The sequence below is a fragment of the Hevea brasiliensis genome, chromosome 7 (genome assembly GCF_030052815.1).
Source record: "Hevea brasiliensis isolate MT/VB/25A 57/8 chromosome 7, ASM3005281v1, whole genome shotgun sequence".
NCBI classification, from domain to species: domain Eukaryota; kingdom Viridiplantae; phylum Streptophyta; class Magnoliopsida; order Malpighiales; family Euphorbiaceae; genus Hevea; species Hevea brasiliensis.
Window position 1 is genome coordinate 104,278,284 of NC_079499.1, and position 26,205 is coordinate 104,304,488.

The following is a 26,205-nucleotide window of genomic DNA, read 5'->3' on the forward strand; positions in this document are numbered from 1 at the left end:
TAATAATCGACGAAAGTAGTAATGAAGCGAAAAATTATCTTAATTTAGGGATTTAAAATTTACAATAATAATAATTATCTTTTGTTAATAAGCATTCAAAAAATTATTGTTTTAAAAATAAAATTATAAAATATAAATATGCAATGAATAGGCTAGGAATAAATCTCAAGTATTTATTTATTTATTGTGTGGAGCAAACTCAACTATTTACTCACTATTAGCAATAATAAGCTTTTTCATGATGTGAAATTTCACCCACCAAAATTTTCCCCAATAAGCAAAAAATGTGGAGAGTGTAGGTTCTAAATGAAAGCTATAATTTCACTCATTGGACATGGGCATGTGACATCATATTAATTAACAATATAAGTAACATCATCCATTAGAAGCAAAATCAAAACACAACTTTTATTATATATGATTCCTTCCTTCCTGCCCACTATATAATGAATATTTAGGCTATGTTTGGTGTAAAATTTATAATTTTTCAATTAAATTTATAAAATTTTAATTTAACTTCAATTTCAAATAATTTCAGTCTAATTTAAAATTCAAGCTAAAATCTATAGCAGGATAGCATTTTCCCCTTAAATCCTAAGAAAATGAGCATTTTTATTATAATTAATGTGGGGATAAAGATTTAATTGAAATGGAATGATTTTTTTTTTCTTAAATAAAAAAAATGACATGAAATGATTAAAGGTAAAACGTGAAAAAATGATGGTAACTTTAATAGAGAGAATGTAGATAATAATTATTACTACAGGGTAGGGAAATGCTTTCGGTGGTGTTGGAATTGTAATCATATCTCTTACCGTGGGGTTATTATCACATGATTATATCTCTCGTAGCTTGTCTCTTCTTTCACACGTACGCCAGGTAAAGCTTTAATCCAATAATAGAGTGCACATATGATGGCTTGGATGGGATTTTCCCTTTTTTTTTTTAATTTATTTTTTAAAGTCATTTTCTTCCTAATTATAATTTTAAAAAATTAATATTATTATATATTATTTAATGGTGTTATCAAAATTATTACAAAAATTTCAATAATCACTTTAAAACTAATGATAATATTGAAAGGGAATGATGTAGATGGCTTGTCGATTAAAGGATTTAGATGTTTTTTCAAGAAAAGGACGATTGGTTAGAAATAATTTTTTATATTAACCTTTCAATCAAATAAATATGAAATTTTTACAAGTAAATTTTATTGCTCAATTATAATATTGCATATATTAATTTTATAATTATATTAAATTAAGAAAATTTATTGTGAAAGGAATTTATAATCATATTTATGTTTTATTTTCATTTAATGAAAAAGCTTGTAATTTTTTAAATAATTTTGAAATTTCAAAATTATTTTTGAAAGAAAGAAGGAGCAGGAAACACAAAAGTACAAAATGCCCCTTCCAACATGATATATTTTTTTTTTCTCTCTCTTCTTGGTCTACTCAACGTGTGCAATCGGACGGACCAACCTAACCCATTGTGTGGTCCCCCCACCACCCCCCACGTTCCCCTCTTCATCAGACGCATTTATTTCAATACACCATCCTCCATCCATCCGTGTACCTTTCATCGGTGCATCATTGAAAATCACAACTCTCTTTTAATAATCGAGCGGTTCTTATTTGATGAGATATAGTCCACAACTTACACGCGAAACCACATAGAAAAAGATTCTCGCCAACTAAAGAAGCAAACCTTCCTTTGACCAAAGACTTAAAGCCTAACACGAATATTACTAAAATAGCATTAAAATCCTTGTAAGAAAGTAAATGCTTGCGTCACTATACCTTTGACTCTTTCTCTCTCCTCTTTAAACCCACCCCCACCTCTCCGTTCCCTCACCTCCACCTTTTCTCTTTCTGTCTTCCACTCTCTGCTTTCTATTTACTTTCTCGCCGAATTTTCTCTCTGGCCAAACAAAACAATGGTGAGGGATGATTTGTTTATAACGGTTCCTAGCCTTTTCCGGTGCCCGATTTCACTGGACGTGATGAAATCCCCTGTTAGTCTGTGCACCGGCGTTACCTACGACCGCACTAGCATCCAGCGGTGGCTCGACAACGGCAATAACACTTGCCCTTTAACCATGCAGGTCCTCCGGAGCAAGGAGGTCGTTCCCAACCGCAACTTACAGCGACTCATCAAGTCCTGGTCTGACTCGGTACAGCACCACCGCACTCACCGAGTTGACTCAGCAACTACTTCAGTTCCTTCACAGGATGAAATCAAGTGCATAGTTAAGGACATTGAAACGGAAAAAGATCCGGATCGCTGTTGTTTCGACGCTTTATCGAAAATTCTGTGTTTCGCCGAAGAATCGGTGGAGAATCGGGAATTTCTAGCAAAAATGGACGGATTCGTGCAAATGCTTGTTGATTTTCTCGGCGATAATAAAAGCATTGACTTCATTGAGCAAGTAATTAGGGTTCTAGAATTGATCTTAATCAAAATGGGGGACTATAAGCAGTTAATGACATTGCTATTGAAGAACAAAAATGTCGATTGCTTGTCCTCGCTCCTTCTCGCTCTTCAACGAGGAAGAAGCGTGGACTCGAGAATTGGATCGGTCAGAATTCTAGAATCAATCGCCATGGATGCAGAATCGAATTTGCTAATCGCCGAAAAAGATGGATTACTATCCGAATTAGTAAAATCAATCGGCCTAGAAACCGATCCGAGCTTAATCGAAGCGAGCTTATCATGTCTAATCGCGATTTCGAAGTCGAAACGCGTCAAAGTAAAGCTAGTCCATCTCAAAACAATTCCAGAATTGAAAAACATACTAACGGCTGAGCCAAACACAGGAGTTTCAAACTCGATCACTGAGAAGGCGTTGAAGCTGCTCGAAACGGTGTCGTCCTGCATGGAGGGGAGAGTAGAGATGTGCAGTGACATGGCGTGCATAGAAGCAGTGGTGCAGAAATTGTTCAAAGTATCGGTAGAGGCGACGGAGCATGCCGTGACGATACTGTGGAGCGTATGTTATTTGTTTAGAGACGGGAAGGCGAGAGAGGCGGTGACGAATAGTAACGGGTTGACGAAGATATTATTGCTGATGCAGAGTAATTGCTCGCCGGCGGTGAGGCAGATGTCGGCGGATTTGTTGAAAATTTTCAAGGTGAATTCCAAGTCTTGCCTTTCCAGCTATGATACTAAGACTACCCATATTATGCCGTTTTGATTCCAAACGCCATGGGACGGGATATATGCCAAGTTTCACTTTTTTTTTCTCTCTTTTTTGGTGCAAGAAATTGAGAGATAGTGCATATAGAGAAACAGATTATAAATCCAAAAGGAAAAGATTTTGTTAGTGAATATAAGAGAGAATCAAATTCGTTTGATTTTGCATAGGAAAAATTTCAATTTTAATTTTTTTTTTCCTTTGTTGTTCATGTTTTCTTTTTGTTTGTTCTGTAAATCAAACACAGAAAGAATTGGACAGAAATACAAATCAATACAAGTTGTTCTTGTTCTTGATCTTAGGCTCAAGTTTGAATTTGCCTTTTCTCTTCTGTTTGTTATCAGAAAATTTCCTTAATTTCTTGAATGGATTATTGATTGTCCCAACTTCGTCATGACGATGAATCGGGTGCACAGCCTTAATTGAGTATTTTTATATTTGCTTTGACCATATAATTTTTTTAAAAATATGTAATTAAATTTAAATAAATTTAAATTTAATAAATAATATCTTTATCAGATTTAAATTTTATTTTTACTATTTAAATTTATTTATACAATCCTTTATCCCAAAAATTTTGGGTTGACTATATGGATTTGCTTTATACATTTTGAATGATTTTAGGTTAAATCCTCAGAAATGTGTAATGCTTCTATCCTCTAACCTAATGTGCTCTACTTGTCTAACTGGAGCCTCTGTATGTCTACGCTTCACATGACCAAACCACCTCAATCTCCATTCCCTCAACTTATCTTCAATTGGCACCACTCCTACCTTTTCTCTAATACTCTCGTTACGAACTTTATCTAGTTTAGTGTGGCTACTCATCCACCTTAACATTCTCATCTCTGCAACTCTTATCTTAGATGCATACGACTCTTTCAATGCCCAACACTCACTACCATATAACATAGCCGGTTGTATGGCTATACGGTAAAATTTTCCTTTCAATTTATTGGGAATCTTACGATCACATAAAACTCCCGCGGCACGTCTCCACTTCAACCATCCGGCTTTAATCCTATGACTAACATCCTCCTCACATCCCCCATCTACTTGAAGGACTGAGCCTAAATATTTAAAGTGATTACTTTGGGGCAGTATCACTCCATTTAAATTAACTCATTCCCTATCACCAGTTTGGCCTTCACTGAACTTGCAATGCATGTATTATGTCTTCGTTCTACTTAACTTAAAACCCTTTGACTCTAGAGTACTTCTCCAAAGTTTTAGCTTTCTATTGACTCCTTCTTGCGTCTCATCTATCAGAACAATATCATCCGCAAACATCATGCACCAAGGAATACTCTATTGTATATGTTTCGTCAGTTCATCTAAAACTAATGTAAAAAGGTAAGGGCTTATGGCTGATCCTTGGTGTAATCCAATTGAGATCGGAAAATCTTTTGTATCCCCTCCCACTGTGCACACAATAGTAGTTGCTCCTTCATACATATTTTTCAATACTTGTATGTACCTAATAGATACCCTCTTTTGTTCTAACATATTCCATAAGACCTCTCTTGGAACACTATCATAAGCCTTCTCCAAATCAATAAAAACCATGTGTAGATCTTTCTTCACATCTCTATATTTCTCTATCAAGCTTCTAATGAAAAATATTGCTTCCATAGTTGAACGACCAAGCATGAAACCAAATTGATTGAGAGAGATAGAAGTATCATGACATAGTCGATACTCCACAACTCTCTCCTACAACTTCATAGTATGGTTCATGAGTTTAATTCCCCTATAGTTTGAGCAACTCTGTATGTCTCCCTTATTTTTAAAAATAGGTACTAAAATACTCTTCCTCCATTCATCAAGCATTTTCTTTGAGTTTAGAATCTTATTAAATAATTTAGTTAACCATGCCACTCCCATATCTCCCAAATACTTCCACACTTCAATTGGTATTTCATCGGGCCCACAGGCTTTACCCACTTTTATTCTCTTAAGTGCTTCCTTTACTTCTAAAGATCTAATCCTTCTAGTATAATTCACATTCTTTTCTATTATTCTATAATCTATATTCACGCTATTACCATTTTGACTATTATTAAAGAGATCATTAAAATAATTTCTCCATCTTTCTTTAATGTCCTCATCTTTCACTAACACATTTCCTTCTTTATTCTTAATGCACCTAACTTGATTGAAATCTTGACATTTCCTTTATCTCCTCCTTGCTAATTTATAAATATCTTTCTCCCATTCTTTAGTTCCAAGTTTCTCATATAACTTTTCAAAAACCTGTGCTCTTGCTTGACTAACTGCCTTTTTTGCCTATTTCTTTGCTATATTGTACTGTTCATATGCCTCATTATTATCACATTTAGGTAATTTCTTATACCATTCCCTTTTTCTCTTCACTGCCTTTTGTACTTCCTCATTACACCACCATCTCTCTTTTGAGGATGGTCCATGTCCTGTAGACTCTCTAAGTACTTTTCTAGCTACTTCTCTAATCTTTGATGCCATTTGTATCCACATATCATTGGCTTCCATATCCAGCTTCTATACTTCGGACTCGAGAAGCTCATTTTTTGAACTTCACTTGCTTTACTCCTTTGAACTCCCATCACTTTGTTCGAGCTACACTATTTCTTCTGACCTTATTTGAATTGTTCCTAAACTTGACATCCAAGACCACCAACCGATGTGGACTTCTTAAAGCTTCTCCTGGAATGACCTTGCAATCCTTGCATAGAGCTCTATTTGTCTTCCTAGTTAAGAGGAAGTCGATTTGGCTTCTATGTTGCCCACTTTTGAAAGTCACTAAATGTGACTCTCTTTTTATAAAGTAGGTATTTGCTAGTATTAGGTCGTATGCCATAGCAAAATCTAAGATGCTTTTTCCCTCCTCATTTCGACTGACAAAACCAAAACCTCCATGAACATTCTCATAACCTTGTCTATCACTTCCTACATGCCCATTCAAATCTCCACCAATGAAAACATTCTCTTCATTCGGTATGCTTTGCATTAAATCATCCATATCTTCCCAAAACCTTTGTTTACTCTCACTGTCTAGTCCTATTTGTGGAGCATAAGCACTAACTATATTTATTGTTTCTCCTTCTAGTACTAGCTTTACTAGTATAATTCTATCTCCTACTCTTTTCACAGCTATTATTGTATCTTTCAATATCCTGTCTATGATTATGCCCACTCCGTTCTTGTTTCTCTCCTTTCCTGTAAACCACAGTTTGTACCCTGAATTACCCACTTTCTTACTTTTCTCTCCTACCCATTTAGTCTCCTGAATGCAAGCAATATTCACCCTTCTCCTTTCCAAGGTATCCACAAGCTCCATTAATTTTCCTGTAAGTGATCCAACATTCCAAGTACCAACCATGATCCTCCTACTATTCTGCTCCTTCCTAATTGGTCTCCTTCTATAATATCTTCTATTGTTTTCTATTTCTATCTTGTGTTCTGTTTCACTATTTATTCTACTATCTGTCCTATGGACTAACTTCTTTACCCACACCCGTCCATAATGTGGGAACCCTTGCTCACTTAACACTACACCCAGGCGCCGGCATGGCGCGTCACTTTCGGTGAATGCCCTACACCCTTGCATATTTCTCACTACACCCGGACTCTGATGTAGCGCGTCGTTAGTAGAGGACGCCCCAGCGTTTATATCATTTGAATTCATATCATAGGGTGTGACAAAATTTTTAAGCTGGTTGTCATCTACCGCAACCCTCCTCCTTTATTCGGGCTTGGGACTGGCTAAGCGCAAACTACTTAGGCGGAGTTTAAATTTGTTTATATAATATGTAAATATTATATTTTAAATGAATAAGATCTGTATCCTTCGATTATAGAGTGTGCGTATATTTAGATTATATAGGTAATGTGTGCGTGTGTTTAGATTATATAAAAATAAAGATCTCTCAAAATTACTATGGTTTTAAAGTGTGATGCATTTTTATCATTACACTATTACATCCAAACTAACTACTTCCTTATCACTAATTCGACTTTCAATGAACTTGTAATATATGTATTCTGTTTTCGTTCTATTTAATTTAAAACCTTTTAATCTACAGTATTTCTTTAAAGCTATGTAAATAATTAATTAAAAATATTAAAATCAAATAAATTTATGCATCAATTAATTAATATATGGTAAATTTTAATTAATACAAGATGAGTTTTAATATTAAAAATACTAATTTAGTTAAAATTTAAATAAATAATGTTTGTGAATATATATATATATATATCCATTGTCTTCCGACTGTTATTTAAAAGTCATAGAGTAGTTTGCTTGGGTTCACTGCACTCTTCTTGGGATTCCTATTTTTGTTCCTTTTTCACGTACGAGTGTGCACCTAACCCAAAAGAATTTTTGTGCCTACTACCAGGAAGGATGCACAATTTAATTTTATTTAAAAAATATGGAATCTTTAGCCATTCCTACCAAATTAAACAAATTAATCACTATCTGAATTAGAATTATAATTGAATCAGTCTAATTTAAAATTTAAAATTAAATCGATTAAAATTGATTTTCTGATTGATGGGTTAAATCCAAATTTAAAAAAAAAATAAAGGAAAATTAAAACCATAAGCAAGAGGATATTAAAATATAAAGGGTTGAAACTCTGATCTGGCATTGCAATGGAAGGAATTGAAAACAAGATACAAACTTTGACTATAAAACCGACTTTGTATGCATTGAAGAACAAGAAAGTAAACAAATAAAGAAAGAAAATTTAATTAAGTATTTAGAGTAAGACAAAGTGCCGCAATTGATGATTAATTAAAACTTGTTTGATTGAGCACACATAGAAATGAGTGAGATAGGGATATGAATCACAATCCCATAAGAAATCTCCTCAAGAGAGAAATATTAAGATACACATAGACGTTTGACCACTCCAATCTCTCTCATCTACATGACTCTCAATCTTAATTAAAAACAATTAAGCCTACCCACTAGTTTTTTTTTTTTTTAATTTTATTTTTATCTAAGTTGATGACAATAATTATTTCTATAATTTTTTAAACTCAATTAGGTGAGAAACATAATAATTTAATCAAATTAAAAAAATATTTTATTATAATTTAAGTAATTTAATTATTTTTTTAATTATTGTATAAAAATTGTAAATAATAAATACAAATGAATAGATATAGTATAATTTATAATTCATTATATGTAATTTGCGCTCAACATAGTTTCCCATATAGTTTGTCATAAAAATTGTAATTTTTATATTAATAAACTATATTAAATGCAATTATACACTTATTATACAAATAATTATTATATGCTCTAACACCACATGCTTTTTTTTATACAAAATCATGAGTTTCACTCCTTATTATCATAGAAAAAGAGAAAATTAATTTAATACACCCTATGTATTCTATAATTAACAAATAAATAATATATATGAAATTCTGACTCGAAGAGTATTAAAAACTATTGACATAATTCAATCGAGTTTAAAATTATTTCAACCAAAATAAGTTAATTAAATTTAGCTTCCACTTATTTATATTATCTTTCAACCTCTTGCAACTTTTAATATGGACTCTTTGACAATACCCAATAATTTTTTTTACTTTTGCAGTGGGCTTTTTGTGTCCTGAAAAGAGCAAGGGATTGGTTGCCATATGCATATAAAAAGTTAGGAAGGGATGGTTCTCCAAGCACTTGAGTTAGGTCCTTTTACTTTTTTCCTTTTTTTCAAGCATTATACTTTGGTGGGGTGGGTTTTAATTTATATGGGCATTAGATTGACAATTAGAGGAGTAATTAATTAACATTTAAAGAAAGAGATTTGAAATTAGTGTTGGAAGGTTGCAAATTGTTGATTGTTCTTTAGTGGAGGTGTCATTATTCTTCATGGGGTGTCATGTTGGGTCAAAATAGACATCTCATGTGACCTTTTTTTATTTGATTGATGATGAGAGAGCTTTCTTGTATTCTTTAACTTTTGTATTGTACCTCTTGAAGCAAAAAGAAGAAAAGCTAATGGGTATTGAATTTTCTAAGTGAGACCTTGCATGATCATCACCGTGGATTAAAGTCTATTATTTTTATAATAAAAAATTATTTTGAGGTTGATTGAATACTAGAATAGGGCTTCATTAAGGATTCTTTGATATTATTGCTTAAATTATTATTAAATATTATTTTAAATATATTAATTAAAAACTATTTAAAAAATTATAAAATAGGTAAATAATTTTTAAAAATTTTCAATAATATATAAAATTTGGTTTAAGAAATACATTTAAATCACAATTTTAAAAAAGTTCAAAGAAAATAAATAGTTTATTAATTTGATTTTGATTATAGGGTTAGAGGATTAGATTCGAATGGAAGGATTTCGATTTCAATTTTAATTTTGATTTAATTAAATTTTAATTGAATTTAATAATTAAAATTTTTAAAATTATTTTTATTAAAAAAATTTAAATTTAATTTTATTTAAAATTAAATTAATTAATTTTAATTTGATGGATTTTAATTTTAAATTAAACTAATTAAATTAGATGTGACAACCTATAATTACATATATTTTGTTTTGTTTTAGCCTTCTTGTATGTTTGTTTCTTTGTTGTTCCATGGAGCAATGTCTCTCTCAAGTAGAATTGAAAGAATGAGTGATGTGAAATCAATCAATAATTTGGGCTTTGTTTGTTTCTGTTGTTCCTTTGCTTTGCCTCACATAGAACAGAAAAGGGAGAGACGCATGCTATGCTCATTGTACTTCAAATTTTTTTTTTTATAATTAAATATATTTTACTTAACTCAATAATGAATAATTAAATAAATCACTAAATTAATCAATTATAAAAATAAAAAAGATATTTCAAGTGATATGTTTATTTTTATTAATAAATTTTAAAAATTATATTTATTGCTTAATAAAAATTATATTAAGTAATTTGCAAGATATTACTAATGGAAGCTAAATTTTCAAGATATTATCTTCATGGCTTGGCACATCTGGAAAGCTAGAAATGATTGCTATTTCAATGATTCAAGTCCCCAACCTCAGCTCATAGAAAGGAAAGCAGTGGTGGCTTTCATAGAATGCAGAGGTAATTTGGTAGATGGTTTGCAATGTGTGAAGACTTGCACTTCACTCTCTGATAGCAGAAGCTTACGCTTGCGAAGCTGTAGTTCATTTGACCATTAATATGAGAGTCCAAAGAGTTTGATTCCTGGCTAATTCACTTATCCTTTTTCAAGTTCTGGGATAAGATTTCACAGGAGGGCATGGGGTGTGGGAGATACAAGCAGTAATAGATTCCATCTCTGTATTCACTGAGCATCTTCTTTTTCTTTTCTCCATTTCTGTGGCGTCAGGAATCCTTTGCTGGTTTGTTACCTGCATTTGACAGGATCATATTTCCATATTGAACCAAGAAAATGGCTCAAGGAAGCAAAAATGGATGCACCCAAGAAGGATAAGATGATGTGACTTGAATTTTGGATATAATTTTTTATGGGTTAGAATTATGATTTGATCTGAAAAGCCTTTGTTTCTTTTTCATAGTTGTGTGAGTGCGTATGTGTACTTAAATTCATGTGACTGTTATATCAGCTTTAAATGTTTAGAGAGAAGAGAATTCAAGAGCATAGATAAATAGTCTTTTAAAATCCTGAATTTGATTTTGCTGTCATTGAATTTGATTCATCCTATTTGTTTCTTGATGCTTTTTCTCACCAAATTAACAAGGACAAAGAACTTATGCGTCTGGGGATTTGAAGTGCCAAAGCTTCATAATTCATATCCATGTTTGATTTAATAGGTAATTCAGGGTAGAGAAATTAGTTGAAGTAGCTGTGATCCTGGAATTTGAGCAGGGAAGTAGCTGCTTTTTCCCTTCTCTCTTTACTGGATTTACTGTTGTTCCTGCTCTTGTTGTTAAAACAGGAGAACTTCTTGTATTCCGGGGATTGTCCATTTTAGTTTAATTATGTGACACAGGTATACTCTTGACCCTCAAGCTTCTATGTTTATTTCCAACATTATGAAGGTTCTTCCATCTACAGACAGACAGATCATAAAGCCCTCAAAATAAACCTACATCTTAAAATTAGATACCAGATCAGTCGTTCAAACTGCAGTCACAAACAAAATTGAAATGTTGATGGCTGGGTTTAAGAAAAAGATCTAGCAAAACATGAAGAGCAATCACAATATCAAGCCCATGATTTAGAAGAAGAAAATTTAATTTCAAAAATATTTTAAAAAAATGATGTTTAAAGGCTTTGAGTACTTGCAAATGATGCTTATTTGACAGGATTATTTTTCTAACAACCAAGAAAATGGCTCAATGAAGCTACATTTTTATGCACGAAAAAAGGCTTTGGCTTTGGATGTTTCATAGGTTAGAATTCAAGAGCATAGACAAATAGCAACCTTGTGCTCAAAGTATTTCTTTAAATCTTTAACTAAATCCTGCTTTTAAAACATAAATTCATTTGTTTGATATTGATGATGCATATAGAAGGTGATCTTTTCAGATCATTTTGTACTTTCTTCTTGGCATTGTTCTTGATTTTTTCTATGTTTTAAGTACTCTCATTTGACATGGGTATTTTAGGATAAAGAAATCAGTTGAAGTAGCTATGATCCTGGAATTTATGCAGGGAATCTGTGATCAATCACCCAATTGACAGCAGAAATCTGCAGCTAAATATTTTAAAAAAAGGTAAAACCAACATAAAAAATTACGCATTGTGAAGGTTCCTCCATCTGCAGACAAATCATAAATCCTTATAAACCTACAGCTAGAATAATTAATCTTCATGGGGTGCTATATGTTAGGTCAAAATGAAAATCTCATGTGACTCCTTTTTCTTATTTGATTGATGATGAGAGCTTCTTCAATTGAATGAATTACCTCTTGGAGAAAAACAGAAAAAATGATGATGGATGGATATTGGATTTTTATAATGAGAAAAATCATTGAGGTTGATGGAATAGGCTGAACTCTACAAATCCATAGCTCAGCTACTCCAGGAAAGAAAGAATCCGATGGTTATCACATGCACTCACATATATATTTACAGCTCTTCTTTTGTCGAAGCTTTTCTTGTTTGTTCTTTGTTGTTTGTTTTCATTGATCTCTCTCTTTCTCTCTCTCTCTCTCTCTCTCTCTCTGTAAGAACTTACGAAGAGATTGAGATGTTAAATCTCTCAATAATGTGGGCTTTGTTTGCTTTTGTTGTTATTTTGCTTTGCCTTACATAACCTGTGATTTTTTTTTTTCACTCGAATCTTGATTTTATGATGAATAATATGTTTTTAATTATTGAATATAAATTTAGAATAATGGGTATATAATGTACTAATTATAAATTTAAAATTAGAAATTTAGATTATTGAACAATAATACTATCAAACAAGCAAAGTTAATAATTTTATACTTCATTTTGATGATTTTCATTTACAAAAAAATATATAATTAATCAATCAATTAGCCTCAAAATTTGCTTGAAGAATGAGCTATAAAAGCATATGGTTAATAATTAAGTACACTAGAAAACGTTGAACAAAACGGTGTTAAGGGAGGGTGGTCAAACTTTTGAAATGGGCCAGACACAGACGGTACGGTAGTGTTGTGCCGTTTCCATTTGGACGGTCGATGGTTGGTGAAAGATGGGCAGAGGATTGAAAAGGAAAAATAAAATGAGCAAATAAGACAATGACATGTGTAAATCGAGTCGATGAAACATTTCAATTAGTCAAACCTTTGAAAATAATTTTTTGTCATCATATTATTTTATAAAAATTATTATTATTATTTTTTAAAGGAGCGTATTAGCCCATTAGAGTTGATGGGTTTCCTTTTGTGGAAAGTGTGGAAACAAGCTGATTTTCAAAAATGAAAGAATTAGATAATTCCATGATTTCTTGAACATTTTTTTCCTCTTTACGTACCTATTTTATAATTTTTATTAATGAATTACTAAATATTTTATAAAAAAAAAACCACCCACTTATTTTTTACTATAAAATCTATATGAAAAAAAGGATAAATTATGATTTATCTTTATTTTTTTATTTTTTTAAATTTTTAAAAGGGAAATTCATTTTTGCTTGGTGTAAGTTGACTTCTTTTTTATTTTTATTTTTTCATAAATTTAAACTGGCCTAAAATTAGACTAGGGCATGCATAGGCTAGAAAAGAATGATAGATTTTGGATGTATGGTCTAAATAATTAATTTAAGCTCCTACATCGGTTAGCTTTGTGATGAGAACAATTGAAAAATGGAGCAATTTCCATCAATCCAAGGACATCATTGGTCACATATGAAGCTTAAAGAGAGCACAATCAATGTACAATTTCGTATCATTTTATAGATGTGATGTGAACCACCACTTTCCAATCTTGCGTCCTTGCTTTTTAGGATTTGTTTTGCATTATCCATAGAATTGGAATTTAAAAAAAAAAATTGCTTTTTTTAATATATTAATTAAAAATATTAAAATAATTTAAAATTAAATTTAATACATTTTATTTATAAAAAATTTAAAATTAATTTTTAATAACATTAAAATAATAATCTTTCAGAAATTATTTTTATTTCTCAACTCAATGTCAAACAGGTTTTACCGATTTATAAAAAGATTTTTAATTTAATTTCATTAGAGGGTTATGATAGGCAGCTAAGATGGTGATCTTTTTCCAAATCTCATGATTTTTTTTTAATTATTAACTCACAAGTTAATAAAATATTTAATTCATACAAATCAAGGCTTTAATTGGATATATTTTCAATGAGATATTTTAAATATATAAAAAGGTAAGATAATCAACAAATTTTTCAAAATCTTTCCATTTTAGTTAATGACAAATTTGTAGCGAACCTATGTAGGAGCTAGAGAGAGCCATGGCCACCCCCAAGCCTCTATGCCTCCAATTAGTATAGGGTGATTGTTTGTTTCCCTACCAATATTTTTACTAGAGATTTTTAATTACATTTAATACATAAATTTATTTCAGTAATAAATATAAATCAAAATTAAATATTTATAAATCCATGAAATTGAATCTCTCAAAAAATCATGAATATTGACAAATTTGTACATGCTTATATTAATTTCCAATGGGTTGTTATGTCAATGGGTAGATTTCTCTTGATATTGAATGATAAAGCTTTTTCCTTGAGAATTGCATGAAAGAATACAAGACAAGAAGGCTCCTTACAACAGATATGCACTTGTGGGTGTATAACTACCTCACAACATTAATTATATGTACACAAACTCAAGATGGATTTGTTTCTGTTTCAGAAATAGTGACATAAGAGGAAAGGAAAACAACTTCTTGATAGCTTCTTTTTAACTTGTTGTGGCAAATTCTTGAATTGGGAAAAATATGAACCAAGTAGTGCCACGCCCATTACATGAAAGCTTTAAATTATATAAGGTCCATCAAAGTTTGTGCAAAATTTGTGAAGATTGGCATGTATCTTTCTTGTAGGGACATTAATGGTTGTACAACTATGACCCCTTTTATTTATAGGTCATTATGTCCAAAATGCTTTAGGCCACTTTGTAATCTCCATTTCTTGAGATTGGGACCCAATACAACCTTTATGCTGAGTTGAGGAGACTAGCATGTTATTTGTTGGGAAAAAAAATTATAAGATACTCATAAAAATGTATAATGTGACTTTTTGAGTAAATGTATAATAGAATAAGTATTATATTTAAATTAAATAAAAGTTTAATGGATCGAATTATAAAAATTTATGAACTACATAATATAATTATTGAATGTTTATTACTATGCAAAAAGCTTAAACTGTTAGCAGAGACTTATAATTAAAAGTTTAAGTGTTATAGATTGAAGAGATTTGAATAAGATGCTGGCTCATTGAGCTAGAGAGAGAATTAGACTTTTTATTATTTTTTTGTGTTTCAATTAAGTATTTGCCTGAATTTATCCTGTGATTCATGACATGTTTGAAAATTATGGGTTGAGATGTAGAGTTAGTTCAGCCAGAAATTGAGTTGAAAGTTGAAAACATATATCAATTTTCATGCCCATTTGGTGCTCTTCTTATTCGGCCAATTGCCACTAAAAAGTCAATACCCCTTTAGTTGAGTGCTTGCACAAACGTCCTCCTTGGTATTATCTTCACACACACACACACAGATTTTTTTTTTTGCTTTTCTATTTACGGATTTTCTTGAATTAATTTTTTATGTTAAAATTAAATTTTAATTAAAATAAATTTAAAAATATACTCTTTCATATCAATCTAACGCATTCAAAGTAAATAATTATGAGTTGAACTCTAATTAATAAAATAGAGAATTTATAACCTTTCTAATTGAACTAACATCGCAGAGTTATAATTTTTTTTCCCTTCTCATTATGTATTTGCATTGAAGATCTTGGTATTATATATCTATTAGATTTGAAGCTTCATCTTGAATATTTTAGAACAATCTTCTAAGTTTAAAATGGCTATGAAACAAGAACTATAATAAAGAAATAATTACCATGCATGATGCCATGTAATAGGTGTTATTATCCAATTGCACAGTCCCATGATTAATCATGATTAATATGAGGATTATCTTATCAGTAAATCAGTTATATTTTAGAAAAATCATCAAGTAGGTAAGCCAAATATATGATCACATGGCCTCATTGATCCTCATTTAAATTACTTGACTATAATTTATCAAATTTTAGGATCTTCATATCTTGAGGACAATCTCTAATTATGTTTTAATTATCAAAAAAATTCTAAGCAAGTCAGGTGAGGTGAGGCTGTGAAGAAGCCAACAAGAGAGCATGTGAGTGGGGTCTAATATAAATAAATAAAGGCCTCATACAATCCCTAGATTTTGCAAGCCAGTGAGAATCAATGCTTAACTGTTGTTTGATAATATGAGAATCAAAAATGCTTTTGATTTAACAAGTGTCCCTATGCTTTGTTGTTTTCCTTCTTGCCCTTTTCTTCTCTTGCATAAACTATCATTATTATTATTATTATTATTATTATTATTAAAATTTAAACTCAATACTTCACTTTTAGAGATTATTCTATTATTATTAAGTTCATTGATATCATTGTTTTTCTTTTTAAATTATCCAGATTTTAACATTTCACCTAATGGAAAGTGCATTTCTTAAGGTAGATAAAAATTCTTTTTTTTTTTCTCCTCTCTTCCTTTTAAATAAAAAAGGATTTTATTGAAAAATAATTAAAGAATTGGGGAACAATTGAAATAAAATGAAAAAGGCTATACATGAATCTATAACCAATTAATAAAATTGGAAAGAAATTTTTTTGTGCAGACAATAAGAAATCAAAGTGCACATTTTGGCTTTAATGGAGAGAATTCATTGGAGGATATATATATATATATATATATATATATATATATATATATATATATATATATATATATATATATATATATCAAAATTTTTATATTATTATTATTATTGATGAGATTTCAAAACTTTACTGTTGGTAATTATATATTGAATAATATGGGTAGGCATGCATTGGATAATTAAAGGAAGGGATTTGGCTTTGGCATGCAAAATCCCTTAAAAAATTAATGTGGATTTCCCTAGCTCCATAATTAAGCAAAGCGAACTTATTATTAATTATTATAATTAATTATATTAAAAAAGATAAGCAAGCAAACTTTTGGAATTAAATGAGAGCAAATCGAGAGAAGATAGAGCAGAGATCATTTGCCCTTAACAACAACTAGCTCCATAATTAAGCAAAGAGAACTTATTATTAATTATTATAATTAATTATATTGAAAAAGATAAGCAAGCAAACTTTTGGAATTAAATGAGAGCAAATCGAGAGAAGATAGAGCAGAGATCATTTGCCCTTAACAACAACCAGCTAAGGGACCATTTGGTACTGTAGAATTGGCCTACCTCTCTCTCTCTCTCCCTCTCTCCCTCTCTCCCTTTATATGCTATAAGACTTCTGGTCTTCCTTTACAAAGGCTGCCTGCATGCCCTTCTCTTCACCCAAGCAACTTGAGGTTAGTGATCTTTCTCTGCTCCTACACTACTACTCTTGATTTCTTGGGGCTTTTAACTCTTTCATGTATATATATTCATTCTTGGTTTTGATATGTTTACATATGGCTTAAAGGGTTAATTATTTATCTTTCTATGTTTTGTTATGTTTGTTTGTTTGGTGCATGGGAAAATGAGGGGATTAATTAACAAAGAAAAATTAAGAGAGAAAATTTCTTGTGTCCGATAAACATGGAGTCCCATCCCATGGGATTGAAGCAAATCTCTCTCTCTCTCTCTCTTGTACAGTAAGGGAAATGGAGCAAGAGTAGATGAAACTTTAGGGCTTTAACACACCAAATAATTGAAGAGATAATGTCGTTTTTGATGTCTAAAGTAGGACCTACTCTCAGCTTCAATGTGCATCCCACTTATTGACAACTGGGGTTTTTCTTTTCTTTTCTTTTTTTTTTTACTGTTATTTTTAATAATTTTATCATAAAAAATAAATAAATTATACAGAATTTAAACTTTTAATCCCTTGTAGTACATAATAAGTAATTTAACGAAAAAAAAATTAATGCATTTTATAGCTATAAAGAATTACAATATTGAATCCAATATGTTGGAATTATTTTCTGATATTTTATGTTTGAGATATAAATATAAATATAAATATAAAACCATGCAAAATGATGAAGGAGAGCTCGTGTGGGTTGCAATCTTTCTTGGTTACTGAAAACAGAAAAAAATGGCTTTGCCAGGTAGGGAGCACAAGCCCACAAACACTCTTCAATTTTTTTTTTAATTATTATTAGTTTCAAATTAAGTTTTTACTATTATTTATTAGATTAATGAAATATGTAAACAACATGCTCTTAATATATATTTTAAAATCTTTATTACCAATATCAAAATAAATTTTTTCCTTTCCAAATAGTTACATGAATTTTTCTTATTTAACCTGATTTATCGTATAGTTAAGAAATAGACATATGAGATTAACGTATTTATTACGTGAACTTCATTATATATCTTGTATCTTATATTTATGATTGATCAGATTTAGTTAAAATTTTTTTACTCTCCAATGCTAAGAAATAAAAGGTTTATACAGTAAAATATAATTTTTAAAGACTAAAAAAAATTATGTAGTTTTAAGAGTGCAATGATTTAAAAATAATGATATCACTTCCTATCATATTTGATTATGTCTTCTGTAGAGTAACTAATTAACTACCGTAAAAGGATAGTATAATTAGCCGCTGAGACTGCGAGTTGCATAATATTTGCTCAAGATTATGCATGATTTCCTATGAATTTGATTGGTTGGAGTACAATTTCGGTTGGGGCCCATACAAAACACACAACAACCATCATGGATCGTCCGTTGCATATCAACGGTTGAAGAAGGGGGGATAAAAACTGCGGGCCATAGAGATTTTGACACCAAGAAAGAGGCTTAAGAAGCTTCCAAATATCAAATCATATAACCCCACATTACTTTGTTATACACAAAATAAAATGATATAATGAATTATCCACATTGATAGATACTACACCATTGCATGTCTTATCATCTCTCTCTCACCTTCTCTTTTCAATTCACTGTTCGCAGTCCTTCTATTCTCACTCCTAAGCCTCCCATGTCCTGTTCGTACAATTCTGCCCGCAAAAGCTTAAAATTTCATGCTGTCTGTACAATTCTTTGGTGAAAAATCATGTCTTCTTATTCTTTCTTCTGGGTCTCATTTCATTTTCGGTGAACAATGTGAGTATTTGAGAAAAATCGCATCTTTCTATAGCTGATGATTCTCATTTTGATTTCTATACGACCCTTTTCTTTTCTTTTCTTTTCTTTTCTTTTCTTTTTCTGTTTTTTGAATTCGAGTAATCACGTGAGTTCCTTAGCTAGATTTCTGAGCAGATACATCACCAGGAAAAGACAAAATCCTATTTGAGAATAAAAACAGAGAAATAAATGGTCTCCATTACCCATTTTACATAAAGAAAGCCCCTTTATGCATGTAAGAAGGAGAGATGGGGATTTGATTCCGTAGAATCTGAGATAGAAACTGAGAGGTTTTACATGATATAGTGAATAGAAACAAACAAAAATGAAAAGGGTACATTTGTAATCAATGAGATTGATATCAAGCTGAGTTCATGTGATCAAATGCTCTGAAAAAAAAACCAGATTTTGCAAGTACTAGTGGATGCTCTATTGGATCAAAACTCTTATCAGTAAAAAAAAGTTTTTATCTTTTTGTATAAAATGGTTGTTTCTTGCTTGATAGAAGTAATTCACTGTGTGGATTACAAGCCAACAAGAGCCCAAAAACCCGGAATTGTGTTGTCTAAATAGAAAAGAAACGAAACAAATACAGAAAATCCAGAGGAACCCAGAAACAGAAACTGGTGGCCAAGTAGCTTCTTTACTGTCTCTAAGCTATCTTTTAATGCTAAAAATAAACATTACATTGCAAACACGAAGTCCAAGGTTATTATAGGCCTTAGTAAAGTGAGTACTGCTGAGTAATCGCTTTCTGCTTCTTTTTTTTCTCTATGGCTATAAGATGGTAGTAGCTGTTGTTGTAGTTGTGTCTATTATTACTACTACCACTGGTCTACTAGTAGTATCACACAGGCTTTTGGTTGGTTCATTTTCTACTTTGTTATGCTGTTGTAAACTTCACCATTAATGCCTTTTTAGAAACTCTCAACCAAAAGCCACACAACCCACTGCAAAGCCTTAATTAAACGGCTATGTTAATGTCTTATTTACTAACTTTTTTTTTCCGGTTTGAGATTGACTTTCAGCTTTGTATTTGAATTTCCTCAAGTGGGTTACCAAGATTTTAATTCGTTTTCAAATAGTTCAATTGGGTTTTGAATTTTTTGCGATTTATTACAACCTTCTGCTTTATTGTCTGCTAAAAGTTTCTTGAATTGGGTGGCTGTAGATTCTTCTTGTGGGTATGTGAATTTTGGGTTGGCAATATTATATAATTTTCACTGGATTACTAATCAATCAGTTTCAGGCCTTCCTCTAATCCTTATCAAACTTGCTTAATTTAGTTACCAATATTAATAAATTTTGGCTTTTTCTTTTCACAGACACTGGTGGCTGGCTGCTGCAGAATCATCGTGGCACACAAAAGAAAGCAATACATGCAGTAACAGTTGGCTGGCTGAACCCCAACACTATCTTCTTCTTGAATCCTGGGCCTATTTAGCCGCTCGGGTTTGTCGCTCGTGCGCTTGCAAGATAAAAATTCTCCACCCTCTACTCACCCTCACGGCCTCACCCTCCTCCAAAGTCCAGATCTCGAGGACACTTTTCACGATTGGTGATTTGACATTTGTTATTTTCATTTATTGGTTAAATTTATGTATGCAACTTTCCTTTCTCCGCCATTTTCTCTTGTAAGTTAGCAAATTGGGTTCGATGCATAGCACTTGAGGAAATTTTGGGTTTGATAGATGGGCTTTGTTTTATATGTGCTTGAAGTTGTGTAAAAGCTTAGTCTTGAGTTGTTACACAACCCACATTCAAGGGAGAGTCGGTGACACATAGTCTTGGATTGTCTTTGCTTTGCATGGAAACCAAGGTTAGTAGAAGCTTTGGTCTCTGTTTCCTTCATTTGATTATTGTTGTCAATTCCGGATTTTAGGAGTGTTTTCTTGATATATTTTGAGTTGGGATCTCTATTATTTTGGTGGTTAAGAACATACTTGTCAATTCGTCATTGGCTGTGGTGGAGTTTAGAGTTGGTTCCTAGTACTTGCCCTTGCTTTTGAATTGTATATTCAGTTGACCCTGTAGTTGCTAATAATATTATTTTATACATCATAAAGAGCAAAACTCGGTCCGTGATCTGTGGCCTTGGTGGGTTTATATAGGGAGGTTATTAGCATTTGGTTTGGCCAACTAGAGGGAGTGTTTAGGACAATGGTTTTTTATGTGGAATATTGGTGTTAAGTTGCTCAAGACATGCTGAATTCTGATGAGGGAGAGGATGATTTGTTCTTTGATTCTACGGATTGTTTGTCACTTGAAGAGTCCATTGTAGCAAAAGGGGGCTTGGGGCGTGATAATTCAGAGTATGAAATCTGGTTGAATGAGCCAAAAAGTGTTGAGGAGAGACGCCAAAGTTTTCTGCGTGGAATGGGTCTGGCTCAGTTGGCCTCTAACAGTAATGAAATTGTTGGCTTCGATAGGGTTGCCAATTGCAGTGGGGCTGTATCAAGTTCTTCAGCTTTGTGTACATATGGAGAAGAGACAAATTTGATTTGTTGTGGTAGGGAAAGAAATTCTGAAGCCAATTCTATGATTGATGAAATGGAGCAAGAACAGTTTGATAAAACAACTGTAGCTTGTGAAAATGAGAATTCTGGATCTCCATCTTCCATGTTAGAATGTGAACATGGTGATGAAGAAGAATGTAAAAATTTTGACGAGGGAAAGCAGAAAATGAAGAGCTGGTGGAAATTTTTTGTACATAAGAGGAAGCTAATAGAAGGTAAATGCGTATCTAAGGTATCAAAGCTGAATCCTGAGGCAACCAAAACAAACAAAATGAAGGTGAAGCAGAACAAGAAGAGTTGCATGGAATTTACAGGTGTTTATAAGGGACAAGAGCTTCAAGCTCACAAAGGCATTATTTGGACTATGAAGTTTAGTCCAGATGGCCAGTATTTGGCAACCGGTGGAGAAGATCAGATCTTGCGCATTTGGCGGGTTACATCTGTGGATGCTTCTTACAAGTCGTTTGCATCTGAAAGCAATTTGAAAGAAAGCAAACTCGGTTTGAATAGGAAAAAGATGAGCCATGCATCAGTCATCATTCCTAAGAAGATTTTTCAGATTGAAGATTCACCGGTGCATGAATATCATGGCCACACCAGTGATGTTTTAGACTTGGCATGGTCCAATTCCAATGTGAGTCTTCTAGAAACTTTTTCCATAAGTTTTGCATGATTGTTATATCTGTGGATTTTGGCTGAGCTGTTAAGCTAAATTGAAAAGTTTGTTGCAGTTTCTTCTTTCTTCTTCAGAGGATAAAACTGTTCGCCTGTGGCAAGTGGGTTGTGATCATTGTCTGAATGTTTTTCACCATACTAATTATGGTAAATATGAGAACACCTATCCTTTTACCACTACGTTCTGTGATCTTATTTCAACGGGAGCAGATTATTACTTTTAACAATTTTTTTGTTTATTTTCCTCCTGATTCTATCATGTGATGATAAATTCTAGGCTGAAATTGTGTCATTTCTTTGAATGGCAACAGTGACATGTATTCAGTTCAATCCAGTTGATGAAAACTATTTCATCAGTGGCTCAATCGATGGAAAAGTTCGAATTTGGGGAGTGTTAGAGAAGCGAGTAGTTGATTGGGTTGACGCTCGTGATGTAACATCTGCTATATGTTACCGGCCAGATGGAAAAGTATGATTTTGATCTTGACATTCCTTGCCTGAACTTATTCTACACTACTAATTTTTCTATATTGCAATTCTAACCGTATCATGTTCTTCCATCCATGCAGGGCTTCGTAGTTGGCTCTATTTCAGGCACTTGCCGTTTCTATGAAGCATCAGGTGAATACTTCTTGTACTTTCTGAAGAGTTTTACTAATTTTTTTTTTAATGAGTCTCATTTTATTCTTCTCCCTTGAAGAGTGATTAAATTGGATGTATGGTGGTGTAGGCAATGATCTCCAGCTTAAATCAGAGATACATGTTCAAGGCAGAAAGAAAACCTTAGGCAACAGAATTACTGGCATTCAGGTCATTCTTGAAGGTCTTTTTATTAAGAAAGTTAAGCTTGCCATAATTTGTTCATCATTAACATTTGGTGTCTACCCATCTTGCAGTATTCCCAGGAAGGATCTCAAAGAGTTATGATCTCTTCTGAAGATTCGAAGCTTCGCATATTTGATGGGGTTGATATTGTTCACAAATTTAAAGGTAAAATTTATTGTTTATATTCAACTCTATACTAGATTTGTTTGTTCTGATCTCAATCACAATTTTCTATCTCTAAGAGGGAACTTCGTTATCTCTTAAATTACAGCAGTGCTATTCGTTTCAAAAAATTTATACAAATAGCTTTCATAAATATTTTGGTCAAGACAAACGTTCGATCTTGATCAACTCACATAAGAGGGTGACTGATAGCAAATACAATGCTTTCATGGGCAAATTATTGATTTGTTTATTAATTATTTATTCTATAATCCCAAATCACAATGTTTTATCTGTTATGTGAGTTGGCTATAACTTTATCCTCCATGTAAAGTAGCTTTTCATGCTACATCTTTGTTCAAGACAGTTGAATATTTACAGCTTCCACTTCTTATAACTAATTTGCACATTTTGAGGATGATAGTTGTGATAGCCCTAATATGGGTTCCGATTGATTGGAAAGATGATTTGTGGCCGTCTGTTTTTAAAGAAAAGAATTGATTGTGGAACCATGTTATAGCTTATTGCAGGAATATCTCTCGAAATTGGACCATTAGCAAACCATAATGTTTAATCCAATTTTTGTTTTTTATTTTTTGGTGGGGGCGTAAGAAAGCTTTTCAAATTTTACTTTTTTATTCCTCCGCCCACAACCCAACACACACCCCCCCAACTGCTCTGTGTCTTGGTTGGAGAAGATGCATCTTCTTCAGACTTTCTTCTTTGGGATCATCATTCTTGATCTTTCACAATTATCAATGCCTGTCCATTCTATTGAAAAACTCACACTGGCCTTTGGACAATGTACCCTGCTCAAACATGCATTGTATCTAACTTCCTTGACTACATCATCAACGTTTTGCCATGTTTCTTTTCAACTAGCATCTCCAGCTGTATTCATTGCTTGGATATAGAATCATTTAACTTTATGCAATGATCTGTTATGCTTGGTAATCTGATTTTTGTTCTCAATGGTATGCACTGGCGCAGTACAATGAATCTGAACTCATTTGAATGACTTGCTAGCTCTTAAAATTATCGCATTCCTATGCATCTCTTGTCAGTTCATATAGAATTATTCATTATTTAGTCATGTGGTGCAATTACAGTAAAGCAGTGATTTAATATTACAGGTCTATCAAGGTCAGGAAGTCAGATGTCGGCTTCGTTTACTTCAAGTGGGAGACATATTATCTCAGTTGGAGAGGACTGTCGAGTTTATGTCTGGAATTATGATGGATTGTGCACCCCATCATCTAAACACATAAAATCTGTGAGATCTTGTGAGCATTTCTTCTCTGAAGGTGTCTCTGTTGCAGTACCTTGGTCAGGCATGAGAGCAGAACCGAAAAGCGTAAATGGTGGTAACATTCAGAATAGGATGCAAACGGAAGATGGTGCTTCCCGGAGGAGAGATTCAGAACGTTTTTCTCTTGGCAATTGGTTCTTCGTGGATGGTCCATGCAGAGGGGGCTCCGCAACATGGCCTGAGGAGAGACTTCCTTGTTGGGACGTAGCAATTGCAGAAGAGGAATGTCAACATCAGCATTACGAAGATTTTCAGCAGCAGCAGCAGCTGATTAACACTAATGGCCACGCTGCTTTATCCGATGCATGGGGACTTGTTATAGTGACAGCAGGGTGTGATGGAACAATCAAGACTTTCCACAACTATGGATTGTCTGTAAGGCTCTAGCAGAGTATTAACCCGTCCAGTCATGCTGGCCTTGCTAATGAAGGGACTTGAAAATCTTTTAACATATGCTGCAATGCTATCCGATAGTCACCTTATGATTTATCCAGGGTCATCTACCTTGCAAGCATGCTAATCAGCAGCTTAAAGTAACTGGATCTCTTCTTAAATCCTGGAGAATATGCTGAAAATCTGTGGTAGGAATACAGGATGAGTCTTTTGACATGCTTTGTAAGTTGGTATTTTTTGTTTTGACTTCTTTCCATGTCATTCGACTTATGAAGAGTCATGCTTGATGTTGAGCCATGGCACAGCTTTTTCTTTTCATTTTTTGCCTTCTGTGAATAATATATTTTACATATATATGATGCCACAGAAAAATACAATATTTATTTTACTTTTCGCTAACGAGTAAGCCCTTCTTGGATGCCAGAGAATATATTTACTTGCAGAAACCAATCATAATCATCTAAACTAAAATTTACTGATCGAGTCTGCATAAAGGAAGGGCCGGGGTCGATTCTCGATAAACTTTACTTGCAATGTGAGAGATAAGAATCTTGCAGCTTTCATTTTCAACTTTACCTAAATACTACTTTTGATATTACTCTCGATTCGAACGTAAAAAACTACACATTTAAAATAAAAAAAGAAAGGGTTTTAATCGTAAGTTGTATAATAACTTAAATACATTAATAAACTTAGTTATTAAAAAATTAACGTAAATATAAAATAGATTATACAGAGAACTCTATTAATTTATGTTATGAAAGCATTAAAGAATTCAGCTATTGTCAAGAGACTTAATTTCAAACGTGCATGGTCACCTTACTTAAACCCTATTTTTTAACCATGTCGGCAACTAATTTATGGAATAATTTATAAAGGAACCTTTCATGTGGCCTCACAATCCTTATATCATATACATGAACACAAAGAGGATACTTCTCTTTTCCCTACACCAACCTTTTAACTTAATTTCTTTTTCTTTAATTATTATTATTATTATTATTATTATTATTATTAGATAAGGAGGAGCAAAGCTCCAAAACAAAGAGCTTGCTTGTGAAAACAAGATTATAAAACTCCACTAAGTAATGCTAAAGCCACTTTGATTAAAAAAAAAAAAGAAAGCCACGCAATTATTCTTACCAGAGGAGACTGGGAAAAGTAAATTTCCCTGAAAAGACAAAAGAGAAAAGGCAAAATTTATTGTTCAATCTATTCAGAAGTTAGCTTCCTCACGAATTTAATTTAATTAATTTTTTTAATTTTTATATTTTAAATAAAAGAATTTATTTTTTTAATTTAAAAATATTTTAAAAAAATAAATATAAATATAATTAT

General features: G+C 32.2%; 2 protein-coding genes across 5 annotated transcripts; both read left to right on the forward strand.

Moving 5' to 3' along the window:
* Positions 1-1,824: 1,824 nt before the first annotated feature.
* LOC110664050 (U-box domain-containing protein 28) lies at positions 1,825-3,492 on the forward strand. Its single transcript, XM_021823576.2, has one exon. The coding sequence runs from the start codon at positions 1,940-1,942 to the stop codon at positions 3,194-3,196; it is 1,257 nt and encodes a 418-aa protein (XP_021679268.2). The 5' UTR covers positions 1,825-1,939; the 3' UTR covers positions 3,197-3,492.
* A 13,600-nt stretch (positions 3,493-17,092) lies between these two features.
* Positions 17,093-25,255, forward strand: LOC110664049 (uncharacterized). Of its 4 annotated transcripts, none has more exons than XM_058150413.1 (8): positions 17,093-17,218; positions 20,313-22,137; positions 22,235-22,325; positions 22,490-22,647; positions 22,748-22,799; positions 22,909-22,988; positions 23,075-23,168; positions 24,299-25,255. In XM_058150413.1, the coding sequence occupies exons 2-8, from the start codon at positions 21,190-21,192 to the stop codon at positions 24,859-24,861; spliced, it is 1,986 nt and encodes a 661-aa protein (XP_058006396.1). In that variant the 5' UTR covers positions 17,093-17,218; positions 20,313-21,189; the 3' UTR covers positions 24,862-25,255. The 4 variants fall into 4 exon arrangements, with proteins under 4 accessions (XP_058006396.1, XP_058006398.1, XP_058006395.1 ...); XM_058150415.1 differs by lacking the exon at positions 17,093-17,218 and adding an exon at positions 18,755-18,966; XM_058150412.1 differs by lacking the exon at positions 17,093-17,218 and adding an exon at positions 19,405-19,716.
* Positions 25,256-26,205: the final 950 nt, after the last annotated feature.